This window comes from Fukomys damarensis, unplaced genomic scaffold (assembly GCF_012274545.1).
Source record: "Fukomys damarensis isolate Sample0158 unplaced genomic scaffold, DMR_v1.0_HiC HiC_scaffold_36, whole genome shotgun sequence".
Classification (NCBI taxonomy): Eukaryota; Metazoa; Chordata; class Mammalia; order Rodentia; family Bathyergidae; genus Fukomys; species Fukomys damarensis.
Window position 1 is genome coordinate 16512126 of NW_022900948.1, and position 16036 is coordinate 16528161.

At 45.2% G+C, this 16036-nt stretch overlaps 1 protein-coding gene across 1 annotated transcript in view; it reads right to left on the bottom strand.

Moving 5' to 3' along the window:
• The window catches only part of Trim14 (tripartite motif containing 14), a 16153-nt gene extending 1915 nt beyond the window's left edge, over nucleotides 1–14238 (bottom strand). The window contains exons 1-6 of the mRNA XM_033759193.1: nucleotides 14185–14238; nucleotides 13952–14047; nucleotides 8199–8432; nucleotides 6333–6495; nucleotides 4293–4385; nucleotides 1–64 (exon numbers count right to left, since the gene is read on the bottom strand). The exon at nucleotides 1–64 is cut by the window's left edge and continues 1915 nt beyond it. Of these exons, the coding sequence (XP_033615084.1) occupies nucleotides 1–64; nucleotides 4293–4385; nucleotides 6333–6495; nucleotides 8199–8432; nucleotides 13952–14047; nucleotides 14185–14238 (704 nt within the window). The remainder of the gene's footprint in view (nucleotides 65–4292; nucleotides 4386–6332; nucleotides 6496–8198; nucleotides 8433–13951; nucleotides 14048–14184) is intronic.
• Between the last annotated feature and the right edge of the window lie 1798 nt (nucleotides 14239–16036).

Here is a 16036-nt window from a genome sequence, read left to right on the forward strand (position 1 = left end):
CGGTCGGCGGACAGGCGCAGGCGCGCGTGCATCGTGTCGGGATCCAGGGTCGGCGTGCGCGCGTCTGCGGAGGGGACAGAGCCAAGTGGTGCCGCCCACTCCCCGCCCAGTCCCGCCCCCCCAGGTGCCAGGTACCCCAGGGGACAGCCCACCCGGAGTCACTAAACACACTTTAAACCCCTACTGACTCAGGGGAGGTGGCTGGGGGACAGAGGGAGACCAGAAAATTTTACCTTACACCCTGCATACCATTTGAATTTTGTGTCATGAAACTTACTGCCATTTTCTTTAAACATTCACTTAAAAATAATCCTACCCACTTGTGAGGCCAAGGTAGGAGGAGCCCGAGTTCAAGGCCAGCCTGAGCTGCATAGGGAGGTTCTGTTTCAAAAAACCGAATAACGTGAATCTTATTACTGTTAACAATGGGGTTATGTCCTTCCAATCCCTCCACACACTTGCTGCTTTAGAGTTTGTCTTAATACTGGTATCACACCATTCATGCTCTTCAAATAATCTGCTTTTTAAAATTTATTGATAAAAAAATAAAATTTATCATGAACATTTTACTACATACATATGCTCTTACATGAATATTTTAGTGGTGACACTAAGATTTTGATGTATGGATACATTATAATTTAATCCTCTTTTTAAAAATTAGGCTTTAAAAACTTTTTGAAAACAAAACAATATGATTACATTTTTATGGACTTGATTACTTTTAGGATCAGCCTTTTTTAGGATAGAGTCCTAAAAGAAGCGTTACTAGGTCAGTGGGTCAATGGGTATTTGTAATGACTTTGACAGATATTGCTGACTTGTCCTCAAGAAAAGTTGTAATGATTTAACTTCCCATTGACACTTCTCTTTACATTATACCATGTATGTAGACACAGTTTTTTTCAAAGTCTAGGTCATAATATATGTGAATATTCAGTTTTATTTCTTTATTTAGACACTGGGGATTGAACCCAGGAGTTGCAAACTGAGCTACATCCCTAGCCCCTTTTTTATTTTTTACTTTTAAGACAGGGTCCCATGTTGCTAAACTGCCCAGGCTGGGCTCAAACTTGTGATTCTCCTGTCTTAGCTTCCTTGAATGCTGGAATTACAGGTAGTCTGCCATCACACAGGGCTGGATGTCTAGCTTTAGTAGAAAATGATAAAGTTTTCTAAACTGCTTACTTCCCCACCAGTAATGTAAGGGGAATTCTTGCTATTCACCTATTTGTTAGCTCTTGATGTTTGTAGTTTTTGAAATTTTAGCCATTCATAGGGACTGTAGAGCTGTCTCACTGAAGTTTTATTTTATTTTTTATTATTATTTTTTATTTTTTGTCATTGAAGTTTTAATTTACATTTCCCTGACTAATGTTGTACAATTTTTTATGTCTTTATTGGCCATTTAAATATCTTTCATGAAACATCTGCTTAAGTCTTTTGCCTATTTTTAAAAATCAACTACCTGCCCTTTACTTATGGATTTGTAGAAATTCTTGACAGATTTCTGATGAGTCTTTTGTTGAATATCTGTTTCTAATGCAAATATATTCTCCTACTCTAAGGCTTGATATTTCACTCTTGAGTGCCGATGAGGAGAAATTCTTAATTTTGGTGAAGTCTATTTTAGCAATTGTGTGTGTGCATTTGTGGTATTGAAGATTGAACCCAAGGCCTCAAGCAGGCTAGGCAATTACTCTGCCACCAGTCCTCTAAAAATTTTATGAGTCTTGCCAAATTTCTCAGGCTCTCCTTAAATATGGGATCTTCCTACCTCAGCCTCTGGAGGAGCTGGGTCTGGAGACATGTACCACGATGCATGGAGGGACTTTCTATTTTTTCTTTCTCTAAAACGGTCTGGGCAATTTTCTGCACTTTTAAGTCTTTTTTTTTTTTTTTTTTTTTTTTTTTTGAGACAGGTTCTCACTATGTAGTTCAGGCTGGTCTTGAACTCACTATGAATTCTTGGCAATCCTCCTGCCTCAGCCTCTTGAGTTCTGGGATTACAGGCATTAGCCACCATGTCTGGCCTCATATACATTTTTAAATTACAGGCCAGGGATTTTGCTCAGTGGTGCTGCCACCTGCCTCACAAGCAAAAGGTCCTGAGTTTGATCCCCATTACCAAACCAAAAAAAAAAAAAAAAAAAAAAAATCAGCTTGTCACACAAAACTCTTTCTGAGATATAGATAGGATTAAAATCAAATTTAAAGACTGATTGGGAACAGCTAATATTTATCAATAGTGATTGGGGTATGCAGAATGATGTTCCCCTAAAAATGTCTACATCCTAATCCTCAGAACTCATGACTATGTTAGGCTACATGGCAAAGAGGACTGCAGGTTGCTGATTAGCGGACTTTGAGAAAAGGAAAGGAGTCTGGATTGTCTAGGTGAGTCCAGTGGAATCACAGGAGTCCTTAAAAGTGAAAGGCAGGAGAGGAGAGGTGGATGGAGCTGTGACTATGGAAAAATAACCAGAGATGGACTGTTGCCAGCTTTGAAGGGGAAAGGGACCAGGAGCCAAGCAATGAAGGCAAAGAAATGGGTTTACCTTTAGGGGGCTCAGAAAAGAAACAAGCCTTGATTTTGTCAATTTGTGTTGGACTTCTACTCTACAGAACTGCAATTGCTCTTTTGGGTTTTGTTTGGTGAGATGGGGTCTCAATTTGTAGTTCAGGCTGGCCTTGAACTCATGACAATCTTCTTGCCTCAGCCTCCCAAGTGCTGGGTGCCCAGAAGAACTATCTTTTCTTTTCTTTTCTTTTAATTTGGGGGGAAGTGTTTTAAAATTTTTTGCTGGGGATCAAACCGAGGACCTTGTACATGCTAGGCCAGGGTTCTACTACTGAGCTACACCTTCAACTCCCATCCTATAATTTTTTTTCTTTTGAGACAGGGTTTCCTTGTGTAGTTCAGGTTGGCTTGAACTCATGATGGAGCCCAGGCTGGATTTGAACACACAGTAATCCTTTTCCCTTAGCCTCCCAAGTGCTGCGATTACAGGTTATACATCTATGCACACATATTTCTTGCAAGAGAAATCAAAATAAACTAAAATTTTCTTTTATAAGCTAAATGTGTGTTTTTTTTAATCAGGGATCAAACTCAGACCTTGTGCTTGCAAGGCAGGTGGCAGCACCACTGAGCTAAATCCCCAGCCCTCACCTCTATAATTTTTAAAGAAACAAAAATGTTCACATTACATCAGTAAATGAAAACACAGATCATAAAACTATGTATAATATGATACCATGTTTGGAAAAAGATGCCTTAAGTATGTCATTATATGTATATTAGCTATGCAAAAAGAGCTAAAGGTACAAATAATAATAATAAACTGCATGATGTGGTGGCACAATCCTGGAATCCCAGCACTTAGGAGGCTGAGGCAGGAGGATTGTGATGAGTTCGAGGTCAGCCTGGACTACATAGTGAGTTTAAGGCCAGCCTGAACTACACAGTGAGACACTCTCTCAAAAAACAAAACAGTAAAATATAGAAGTTATAAGTAATTTTTCTCTTTTGTTACCTTATTTTTCTATAGTGAGCATGTATTATTAAAAGACCAAGGGGCTGAGGATTTCGCTCAGTGGTGCCACGCCTGCCTCGCAAGCACAAGGTCTGAAGTTCGATCCCCAGTACCAAAAAAAAAAAAAAAAAAAAAAAAAAAAAGACTAGACCGGGCATAGTGGTGCACATCTATAATTCTGGCACTTGGGAAGCTGAGGCAGGAGAATTGCAGAGTTTGAAGTCAGCCTGGGCTACATAGTGAGCTCAAGGCCAACCTATACTACAAAGCAAGACCCTGTCTCAAACAAAACAAAACAACAAAAAATAAAAGACTAAGACTTTAAAAAGAAAAGGATTCTTTGTCATCCTGGGGATCACCTTCTGCGCTACATCCCCAGCTCTTTTAATTTTCTGAGACAAGGTCTTGCTAACTTGTCCAGGTGATCCTCAAACATGAATCTGCAATCCCCCTTCCTCAGCCACCCAGGTATGCATGCCAAGAATTTGTGTTTTGTTTGTATGGTTTTTGACAGGTTCTCTAGGTAATTCAGGCTGGCCTCCTTCTGCACCCTTCTGCCTCAGCCTTTGAGAATTCTGGGATTACAGGCATATGCCAAAACATGCACACTCAAACATTCTTTAAAAACCCCCCAAAAAGGCACTGACTCTCTTAACAGGAAAGGGGGAGAGGCTACCATTTCCATGGCCTGCGCCTGCCTCTGCCTCTGCCTCTGCCTCTGCCTCCCACCCTCGGTACACTCTCCCAGGGTCTTACATTTTAAGAGGAGCGATCTCTCTGGTGAGGGACTTGTTTTCAGCAAGGTACCTGGCTTGGTACTGGAGGAGCTGGACAGCTGGCATTTCAAGTCTGTGGGGTATTGGGAGAAATGAATGCCTAAAGCTCATGCAAGCAACACAAATAAGACATACTTAAAAAACTGAACATTTGCATACTCTCTACCTAGTCATCCCATGCAAATTTAAGTAGGAAATGTAAATTCACAGCACCAGAAAGCTCTAGGACAGTGTTCCAGCCCTAGAGAGGAGGAGGAGGAGCCCAGGATCAAACATTTAGATGGGAGGCAGCCTGTGGGCCAAGTGCAAATTCCAGGAGGAAGAAGCCCGAGAAGAAGTCAAAGCTGAGTCCTCACAAGGGTACAGTTCTCAGGAAGAGAAAATGATGGCAATCATCTGACAAGAGGGCTCCTTGGAAGCCTTTGGCCCTTGGCACTTGCTGCCACTCTACCTGGAACCCTCCTCTGGGCTCACGCATGGGGCCCCTTTCGTCTCCCTGGCCAGGGTCTGAAGCCACCCTATCCCCACTCCCGTCACTCATCGCCAGGGCCTGGGGAGGAAATGTGGGAGACCACTTCCAGCCAAAGGCTCTCCTCAGAGCTCTAGAATCATCGCTCCTGCTGCCTGTGTGGGACCACCACACAGAAAGACAAGCTCCTCACACCCAACAGGTCCATAGAGTCCTTTCCTCCGATCCTAAACTTCCCACTGGGGAAAATGACACCTGCCTTCTTCCAGTTTCTCAAGACCAAACGCTTGGGTCCCTTGATATCTGTCTCCTCCTCTACTCCACATCTACACCTCTTTGCTGTTCTTTCTGCACACCATGCTCACTCTCACCTGGCCTCAGGACATGCACCTGCTTCACCCTCTCCCTGGAGGAAACAGCAACAGCAGTAGCAGCTAACACATAGTGCTGAGTATGCCTGGGCCCTCATGTACAAGAACTTATTTGCTCCTTAAAACTCCCAAGAGGAAGCTCCAGAAGCTCCTGCACTATACACACGTGGAAACAGGGGCCTAGAAAAATTGGGTTTGTTACCTAAGGTGTCATTCTGGCTCTGCAGCTGTGCATGTGACCACTGTGCTCTCCTGCCCTCGGACCTGCAGAGCCCACAGAAAGCAGTTCCTCAGAGAGGCCTGGCAGCTACTCCGGATGAAACAGTTCCTCCTCCTCGTCACTATCGTTCTTACCCTGCTTTATTTTATTTCACAGCAGTTTCTCTCAGCCGACATACACGAGTCTGCTGTCTGCCCCCAGTGGGGACTCTGCTTCACCTGGCACACAACAGGAGCTCAACAGTGTTCTGAGTGAATCATCACAGCAGAGGTGAACAAATGAAGGAATCAAGGAGCAGAGATTCATGGTTTGGGTTTTTTGAAACAGGGTCAATGTAGTTCAGGCTGGCCTTGAGTTTGCTACGTAGCCCAGGCTGGCCTCAAATTTGTGGCAATCATCCTGTCTCAGCCTCCGAGTGTCAGGGTTATAGGTATGAGCCACCATGCCCAGCTAAGGAGAAAGAGTTCTGAGAACCTGTTCTGTGCTCGCCCTGTGAGCTCCTCGGCACTGGATCTAGCGTGGTTCCTGCCCTTCGGGCTTTTACAAGGGGCAAGGAGAGATCCTTGTGTCCATCTTAGCCATACCCTGAGCGGGAGGGAGGTGGCTGGGGAGGGGTAAGAGGAACCAGTGGTGTCAGACTACCTGGCTGGGATGGTGGGCTGGCTCCAGGCAGAGGAAGAAGATGAGCAAGAGCTGGCAAGGCTGAGGTGTGTCAGGATCTAAGAATGGTCTGGCCGGAAGCAGAGCCATTTGGCTGGAGAAGCAGGCAAGATATGGTCTCAGAAAGGGTAAGAGGTGATATCAGATGTTGTAAGGGTGGCTGGAGCGCCAGGCCTAGGAGCCCTTGACTGCTCAGACAGGGGTGAGAGATGTTACTTTGGGTGGCACCTCTGCAACTGCCTCTGGGCTATAGGGAACCAGGAGAGGCAAGGACCCAAAGGTGGTCGTATGGCCACTCACTTTCCTTCAGGCGAACGTCCAGTGGTGTCTGTAATGTGCTCTGCATGGCTTCTGTGAAGTCTTTGAAGAAACTCTTGACAGGCTCAAAGGACAGGGGTACAGGGTGGCTCAGCTCTGGGAGGCTCATGTGCCGCTGCATCTCCAGCTCAGTGGCTGTGTATGCCTGAGTGGGGGACACAGGGTCAGTGCAGCCAGGGGCTGTGGACAGACCCATGCCAGTCAGCTAGGCCCACCATACCCCTCTCCTGTGGTCATCCCCAGTTGCCCCAGAGCAGCTCCTTCCATATGGAGTAGTGGGGCCTCACTAAGCCAACACCAGAAAACTCACTCTCCCAGCCTGCTTTGCACCCACAAAGGTGAGAGGCTGGTCCAGGGGACACATGGGTAGATGGAGTGAGACTGGAGGCTAACAGAGGAAAAGGCTACCACCTGGTAACCTCAAACTCCAGCATCTGGCCCAGGGTCTGACACATAGTAGGTTCTCAATATATGTATGATGGAGTAAATGAGTGAATGATACCAAGCACTTCTGCTTCTTGCCTTTCCAGACTCAGAGAACAGCTCTCATCACGCAAGTCAGAAACTCAAGCACCATCTTGGATTTTGCCTTCTCACCCCCCAGCTCCGATCTCCATTCCTACTGTGTGTATGAACCTTCCTGTTTCACACCTTTCTTGCTGCCCCAACCTAGATCCAGGCCACTGCCATCACTCTCGGACCATGGTCTCCCCAGTCCAGCCTCCTGTCCACCTTCTAGTCCTGGCCTCCCTAGAGTGACCCTTGCCCTGTCAACATGACCTTTCTCCAGCAGTAACCTGGCTATGTCGATGCTTTCACTCCCCCATTCAGCATACTCCTCTGGCTCCCACCATTTTACAGGACAAAGTCGAACCTTATGGCTTGGTGGACAAGGCCCTGCCTGACCTGAGCCTGACCTCCTGACCCAGTGGCATCTCTCAATACCTCTCTCACCTAGGCCTGCCCTTCTTCTAGGCAGGCTGACCCCAGGCTTCCAAGCCCTCACATGTCCACAGTTCCTTCCTGCCTGGGACATCCTCTCTGCCGTGTTCCTTTGTATATACCTACTCATCTTCATACCAAGCTCTGCACTATCTCCTGAAAGTCTTCCCATACCCCTCTCTCCCTATACAGAGTTAGGTATTTGTTGTATATACTTTTGCTAGCTTACTTGACGTATACTGTAAATAACTCTAAGTGTGCCTCCCCACCCCACTCTGAGTTCCTCATTTCCAGCAGGGGCCGGGTTCAGTGTGTATTTGATGACTCCGTGAATGAACAAATAGAAGGAAGGGATGATGATTAATGAGAATCAGGAGCTTTGCAACAGAGAATAAAAAGAGAGGTCAAAGCCTCGAAACTAACTGTGTTTTACAGTATGAGACTCTTCAGAAAAGGGGTGTGTGTGTCTCGATTAAGAATCTACAAGCAGAGGACCAGGCAGGGTGCCTTGTGGGCTTAGGAGTCAGACAGACCCAGGTTCTGATCTCAGCTCTGCCGCCTTCCAGCTGTGTGAGCTTGGTGAGTCACTTCACCAACCTGAATCCTAAATTCTCATGCAAAAAATGGGGTGAGAGTATCTATTTCATAGAGCTCTAGTGAATATCACAGTTAAGAACTTAAAATGGGTAGCCCAGAAGCCCTTGAAAATGGTGGCTATTAAGTTATTTAATTAGTACCTTATTTTCCTAGCAATGTATATTCTCTGGTCACTTGTATGGGGGAAAGAAAGTCTACCTGTTGGCAAGGCAAATATCTGTGCATTTACTTGTTGTGTAAACACTGTGTTCAGTGCCATGATAACTCGATAGGGTGTGGCAGCTGTAGGAACAGAAAACCCAGCATTACCTGCAGCAGCTGGATAGGGTTGGGCTCCTGGCTGATACTCCAGACCCTGCTGGACAGCTCATTCATGACATCAACTTGCTTCTTGCATGACTCAACTCGCTCCCTGTATGTCTGGAGAGCAAGTTGCACGTTTTTATCAACAAATTTTTTGGCCAACATTTCCTCTTCGTCAAGGAGTAATCTGAGTTCGGTGAATTTCTCCTTCAGCCAGGCTTTACTTGACTCTGCGTGAACCTAATAAGAAAACCAGTTCAGGTGTTGAGGTTTCTGACAAGGAACACAGGATAATCGATATGAAAAATATGATAACATCTATAAAGCAAAATCAGCAATTGGTCAGCCAGACATAAGGTCAACTTGTAAAAAGCAGAGTTTTCGAAGTACTGGCCATCGCTGACTGGAACATGTATGGACAAACACAGATTCTTTTTAAAAGAAAGAAGGGAATAGCAAAATATCAACATAAATCTAGCAAAAATGTGAATGACCCATATAAGGAAAAGTATAAAATTATACTGAAAGACACAAAAAAATACCTGACTACATGGAAAGTAGAAACAATATTCCTGACTAGGAAGATTCACTACTTTTATAAAGATATTATTTTCTCATATAGGAACTGGTCTTAGAAAAAACATTCACATGTGCATCAGAATTTTTTTCTTTTTCTTTTTTTTTGCAGTACCAGGGATCAAACTCAGGACCTTGTGCTTGTGAGGCAGGTGCTGTATCACTGAGCTAAATCCCCAGCTGCATCAAGATTTGTGTAACAAGATTGTCACTATGGCATTTATACATGCAGATTAGGACAGTTAGGCATACTTTTCAATATGGAACATGCACGTGTATTAGTTATATGAATTATGCTACATTCATAGGTGAAAATTTATGCTGGGTGTGGTGGTACAACCCTGTAATCCCAATACTCAGTCGGCTGGGGCAGCAGGATTGCTGTGAGTTTGAGGCCAGCCTGAACTATGCAGTGAGACCCTGCCTCAAAAAAAAAAATTATAACAAAAAGCATGCAGTGTTCGGACACGTGCTAAAACATGAATGAATCTCGAAAACATTATCTTTAAGTGAAATGAGTTAGACACGTGAGGAGAAAAACAATGCATGTTTGCACTTAAATGAAGTATCTAGGACAGACAAACTCGTGGAGACAAAAAGTGGAGTAGAGGTGACCAGGGGATGGGGAAGCGGAATAGGTACGAGTGCTCAGTGGTTTCAGAGGCTCTCTGGGGTAATGAAAAGGTTCTAGAAACAGGTCATGGTGATGATCGTACACTACTGTGAATAGAATTAATGCCCCTGAACGAACACTTAAAAAGGGCTAAAAATAGCTAATTTTATGTTATGTATATTTTACCACCATAAAACAATTCCAAATGGGGAAGAGTGAGCTGGCACAGAAAGCTCTGTGAGGCACCTGTGAGAAGGAGCAAACTGCAGAGTGGCTGGCACTACGGGTGTGCACCGCCATGACAGGCCCAAGCACCTCCTCTGTCTAAGGGCTTTCAGCTCTACAAGCTGTGCACATGCAACATCCCTACCTAGGCCTGGATTCAACAGTCAGTAACCAACCTTAACATAAATATCTATATGTATATACACATACATACATACATACATACATACATGCAAACACATCCCCTTGTTTCATTTATAAAAACATCAAAAGATCACTGCAGAACCTGTGGAAGATTTAGGAAGCTCCTCTGTAAGTCATCTAAGCTCAGTCTAACTATCAAGTCCAGGCTGCAGGCAGCTGCTGTGTTTTCCCTGCACCTGGGTGTGTTGGCCCCTAAAGAGCCATATCGTGGAAGCAGGCAGCCTGCTAACAAGGCCGTAAGAGGGGATCATTTAGTAGGTATTGGTCGGGGATTAATGACCAAGTCCATTTTCATTGGCCTCTGGAAAGCTGTGGTTGGTTAGGTCTCCTCACCAGCTTCTACACGAGAGACTCTGGACCTCGTACAGACTTTATTGACCTGTTTACAAAGCCATTTTATAGATTAGTTTCCAAGCACATGGCCTTTTCCCAGGCACAGACTATGTGTAAGTATGGAGCAGCTGGCAAGTTCAGCAAGGTGGCCTAGCAGCACTCGGGTCATTACAAAGGTCTGTGCTCGTTGTGAACGTCATTACAAAGGTCTGTGCTCGTTGTGAACGTGGCACTTCCAGGACTGGGTCCTGGAATCAAAGTGATCGCAAATTGTGACTGTCTGCTGAATCTAGGCATAGCTAGAGACTTATAGTGTGCACAAGTTGCTAGAGCCAAAAGACCCTTAGATGTATGACACCTAGACAGGTCATGGTGGTGCACACGTGTGGTCCCAGCTAATCAGGAAGTGAGGCAAGAGGACTGCTTGAGCTCAGGAGTTTAAGGCCAGGCTGGGTAACACAGCGAGACCCCCATATCAAAAAAAGAAAAAATATACTGACATTGACTAATAATATTTTAATAATAGATAAATGTTTTAATCTTTTTTTTTTTTTTTTTTTTTTGAGACAGGGTCTCACTATATAGTTGAGACTGACCTGGAACTATGTAGCTCAGACTGGTCTCTAACTCACAGTGATCTCCTGCCTCAGCCTCCCGAGCACTGGGATTACAGGCGTGAACCACCACGCCTGGCATTAAATGTTTTAATCCTAAACAAACAAACAAACAAACAACATATACAAAGTGCAGTTTTACCAAAATAAAGGAGGAGGGCTGGAGGTGTAGTTCAGTGGTAGAGTGCTTGCTTTGATTACTGAAGGCTCTGGGTTCAATCCGCAGTACCAAAACAAAACAAAACAAAACAAAACAAAACAAAAAAAATTGGAGAAGGATAAGGAGCTGACATGACACTGAGACCCAGTGGCTGAGGTGGAAGTCAGGTGACTCTGGCAAGGGGGGAGCTAGAACTGTATACAGGTAAGAGCCACACCTCAATGCACCTGGCCACTTTGGTGGTGCTCCTGGCCTTATTCCAGCTGGGAGAGGGAAGGGGATGACCTGCATGAAAGCAGTCATAAAAAACTGCTTCATCTGTGAGCAAAGGACCAGAAAAATTCTACCCACTGGCCCAGGGAAAGGGCAAGGAATCTGGTCATCTATCTAGAGTCATCTAGTTGAAAAGAAAATCATCAGCAAAACAAACAAGCAGGGAGCCACCACACAAACTTCAAGCCTGAATTCCTGGAACCACAAAATTAATATAAAAGCAGGTCTGGGCTGGGTGTAGTGGTGCATACCTGTAACCCCAGCACCTGGGAGGCTGGGGCCAGAGGGTGTACACAAAGGATGGCAACATCTTCCTACCTTTCTACTCAGCTTTAAAATGCTGGCCACCAGTTCCAATTTTCTTTTACCTTGTGAGGAATACTTGAGTGTAAGTCTAACAAAACCTGTATAAGATCTATATGATGAAATCTACAAATACCAATGAAAGAAAACAAAGATATAAATAAAGAGGCATACCATGTTCACAGACGAAAGATGCAACACAATGAAGATGGCAACTCTTAACTGACACATACAATGAACACAATTCCTACCAAAATTCAGAATCTTTTTCTTGTAGATATACACAAAATTATCCTAAAATTAAAATGGAAAGGCAAAGAAACTAGAAGAGCTAAAGTACTTTTGGGAAAAGCTAGATATGGTGGCATACACCTGTAATCCCAGCACTCTGGTAGGTTAAGGCAGGAGGACTGTAAATTATACCCTAACTAAACAACTCAGTAAGATTTTGTCTCAAAAAAAGTGTTGATGCTGGGCGTGGTGGCACATGCCTGTAATCCCAGCACTAGGGAGGCTGAGGCAGGAGGATTGCTGAGAGTTGGAGACCAGCCTGGGCTGCATAGTGAGTTCCAGGTCAGTCTCAACTACACAGTGAGACCCTGTCTCAAACCACCCCCTCAAAAAAGGTTGATGATATGGCTCAGTGCAAAGGTCCTGTGTTTAATCCCCAATATTGTAAAAAAAAAAAAAAAAAAAAAAAAAAGAGAAAATAAAAAGAATAAAGCGGAGGCATCAGTTATTTTAAGACCTATTATTATCTACAGTAGTTGTAATTATGTAATATTGGTAGAATAAAGAATTCAGAAATAGCTCTACACAACTATGACCAACTGATAGAAATAATGTATATCAGTTAATTAATTAGTTCATTATTTTTGCAGTATTGAGGATGGAACCCAAGGCCCTGTGCATGCTAGGCAAGTGCTCTACCACTCAATTATATTCTCAGCCCTTTTTATTTTATTTTGAAATTGGGTCTTACTGAGTTGCCCTGGCTGGCCTCAAAATTTTTGATCCTCCTGCCTTAGTCTCCCAAGTAGCTGAAATCACAAGCATGTATCACCACACTCAGGTACTACATAAACTATTAAATATAAAATTATAAAAATAAACTTAAAATGTAAAACCAGTGGTTATATAATTCCACATACACAGAGATACTGTCGATTTCTTTTTTTTTTTTTAAACAATGTACTATATATAGTTAAGATGTAACCTTGAGGGAAATGAGGTGAAGGTACTCAAAGCATCTCTATATTATCCTTGCAGTTTTCTGTAAATCTATAATTATTTCAAAGTAAAAAGTTAAAAAAGTTGTTAAAACCTGCTCAGCCCTTCTTTTAGGCCTCCGTATTGGTCCTAATTCTCCCCCTGGGGGGGGGGGTCCCCAAACCATATCTGGTCAGACATTTGTGGACAGTGGTCCTGTGCTTCTGTTTTCTTCCAGCTATTTGAACAGCCTGAGTATCTCTTCCTTCCCTTGGAGGGAGGCACTTTCCAACTTGCCAGCTTTTACTTGCCAAGTCTTTGAACTGATTTATCTTCCTGGCCCCAGAGACTTGCTCTTGACCACAAGAAAGACGCTATTAATTATTCAGTTGGGGCTACAAGTTCGAACCAAGGTCCTCAGCATATCAGGGCATATAGCTACCTCAAGATAAGGGATGTCAGGTAAATGAGGCCTCAGCATGCAGTAGTCTCCTGGCCTCAGGATGGGCTGGGGGAGACCTAGTGCCAGCTTTTTCCATGGCCATAGGCAGTCTTCCTCCCTGCCTTGTGTGAGTCATTCATGGGTTGAGCAGGGCAGACATCCCATGCCATCCCTCACTTTGGGGTGTGATTTCCTCAAAATGGCGACTCACAAAAATGTCAGCCCCAACTTCCAGCAAAACCCCCAAAAGAATCCATTTAAATAAACACTATATGAAAGTAGAAGCCTGAAGAAAATATGTAATATATTTATTTATTATATATTTATTTAAATATATATTTAATATAGTCAATTTCCTTCATTGCTGGAAAAACTTCAGAGCTATTTGCATGCCACAAAGCTGTATTTTGGTTTGTTTACGGCAACTTGGGGCTTGAGGGATGAAGAAGGATCAGCTCCTCCAAGACGAAATAGCAGCTGATACAATTGCAGGACCTTGGTGGGCGCATGATGGGAGAAAACACCATCTTTTTTCTCACTTATTGAGGCAGTAGGGTGGGGCTGAGGTGCTGGGCAAAGACTGATTTCCACAAGGCAGACAGAATAGGAGCCTTGGGTCTCTCACTTGCATGTCTCTCCCTTCACAGTCTTGCACTGAAATTTGTAATTTTGTGCACTTTTTCTCAAAGAGGTCCTATGAATTATAAAAGCCCCACACCTCCCCACCCCTGTGTGCCCCTCTGAGGGTCCACAATGGGGGTGGGCATGTGGACATCTTCCTTGGATCAGAGAGGATACTCCACTTGCCTTGAGCTTCTCGGTGGCACCTTCCATCTGGGTTATGTTGCCAATGTGCTGCTGCTTCTTGGTCGCCAAATGCTCGAGACATTCTTGGATGAGTTTCTATACAAGAGGGGGTTAGGAAAAAGGTGAGCGTCGACTTCTGGGTCAGCAGCCCTCAACTGAGCTGAGACTCGGGCCCCTCTGATACTCAGAGATCTGCACTGGTTATTCCTCTAGTCTCTGTGCATCCCTCCCACCTTCCTAACACTGCTGTGTTTTTCTAGGGCCTCTGGGTCCCCCCTCCCTCCCATGGGACCGTTATCTCCATCTCAGCCTTCCTTATGGCTGGCCTTACACTCAGCCTCTGGGCCTGACTACTGGTCCCCACAGGGATGGGACAGGGCTGGCTAGAGACCTGGAAGTGTTCAGAATCAAGTGGGATTACCAGGGGCTGCCAATTTCAAGTGGAGAGCTGGAAGCCCCAGGCAAGCTGCTCCTAACACAAGCCCAGAGAGAGATCTAGGTCTGAGTCACCACTCTTGAAACCTCCACTTCCTCTCCAGACTTCAGTTTCCTCTGCTGTAAACAGGGTTGCTGGAAAGACTACTAAGATGTGCAGTGTGCTTGCCAAACAGTATGTATCTGATCAATTCATGTCTTTTCATCATTTAAACATCCACCAGGCATTTGCTACTGCGTGCGGGTCTATTTTAGGCAGGAGGTGGCTGGGGCAGTGACACAATCACAACCCATGTCTGAGCCTTGGTCTCAGCTTCCAGGAGCACAGCTTGACCACTGTGATTTCTAAGCCAGCTCCTGTCCATCATGGCTCAAGAATACCTCCAGGCTCCTGGTCTGTGTGCTCTAGCCACAGATGCCTCTTCTATCTTGGGACCTGATGAAACCCTACTCATTTCTTAAGGCCATTTCCAATGACACCTTTCCCAGGAAGTCTTTTCAGGCTCCCTGCTCCCTAGTTTTCACACCCTCTCTGTCACTCATTGCTGCTCTGGCTTCCTAGTGACAGTATTTGTCACACTGTATTGTCACTGTGTCGCCCACCCCCATTATTACAGCTAAAAGGAAGATTCTTGGAAGCAAAGGGCAAGTCTTGCACCTCCACCAGCCAGGCTGCCCCCACAGGCCCAATTTGCCTTAGCTTTCTAAGGTTTCTTTCATGAAGACAAAAGGTCATCATGGGACACAGGTCACTGGAACCAGTAGTCAGTGTCTGCATAGACATGAGGGCCTTCCTAGCCCAGCCTTTAAGAAACCAGAGAGCCATGTGTGGTGGCACATGTCAGCAATCCCAGCACTTGAGGCTTGAGGCAGGAGGATTACCAGCCTGGGGCTACACAGTGAGTTCAAGGAGGAAAAAAAAAGCCAGAGAGGGGGTATTAGATTAGAGCCACAGTGCTAGAGGCAGAATGCAGAGAACCTGGCCCCTGTCCACTATCAGGATTCAGGTAGCATAAGGGCACCAAGATGAGAACCAGCTCTATGGGAAGCATTCTTGCTGGTGGGGTCCTGGGTTCAAGGCCTGCCCCTAATTGTAGGACCTTGTTTTTGTTATCCATAAAGTGACCGTAATACTAACAACAGCTGACAGGGCTGTCAGGCGCTGGAAGAGGTGCAGCTGCCTGGAGGCCTGAGCCTACTGCTCAGGAAGAGGGCACGCTGAGGCCTTTCCCAAGCCAACAGGGGATCAGGACCTTCTGTAAACTCCAGGAGGTGGAGTAACCCAAGGTCACGTCTGTTAATTTTCTGGAGCCACCCTGGGCTCCAGAAACAACCTGGGCTGTTTTCTAAGTGTCGAGGGCGGGGGCATCCCTGTTAACTGAAAGAGAGATTTCCAGCTGTGGTGGTCCTGCCATGGTGGGTAAGGCCAAGGACAGCTGGGTACCTGCCTGGCTCCCAAATTGCACCCCAAGCCCATCTCTTCTGAAGCTCAACTGCTGGTTTTGGCTCCCCTGGGGCACAGGCTCCACTTCTTAGGTCTACCGCCTAAATGACTGCTGGGCCACTTTCGGGTTTCCAGGGCCCTGCCCATTCCTCCTGGGTCGCCTCCAGCTCTGCTCCCGGAGCCTGCACAGTCCCCACCTGCACGCG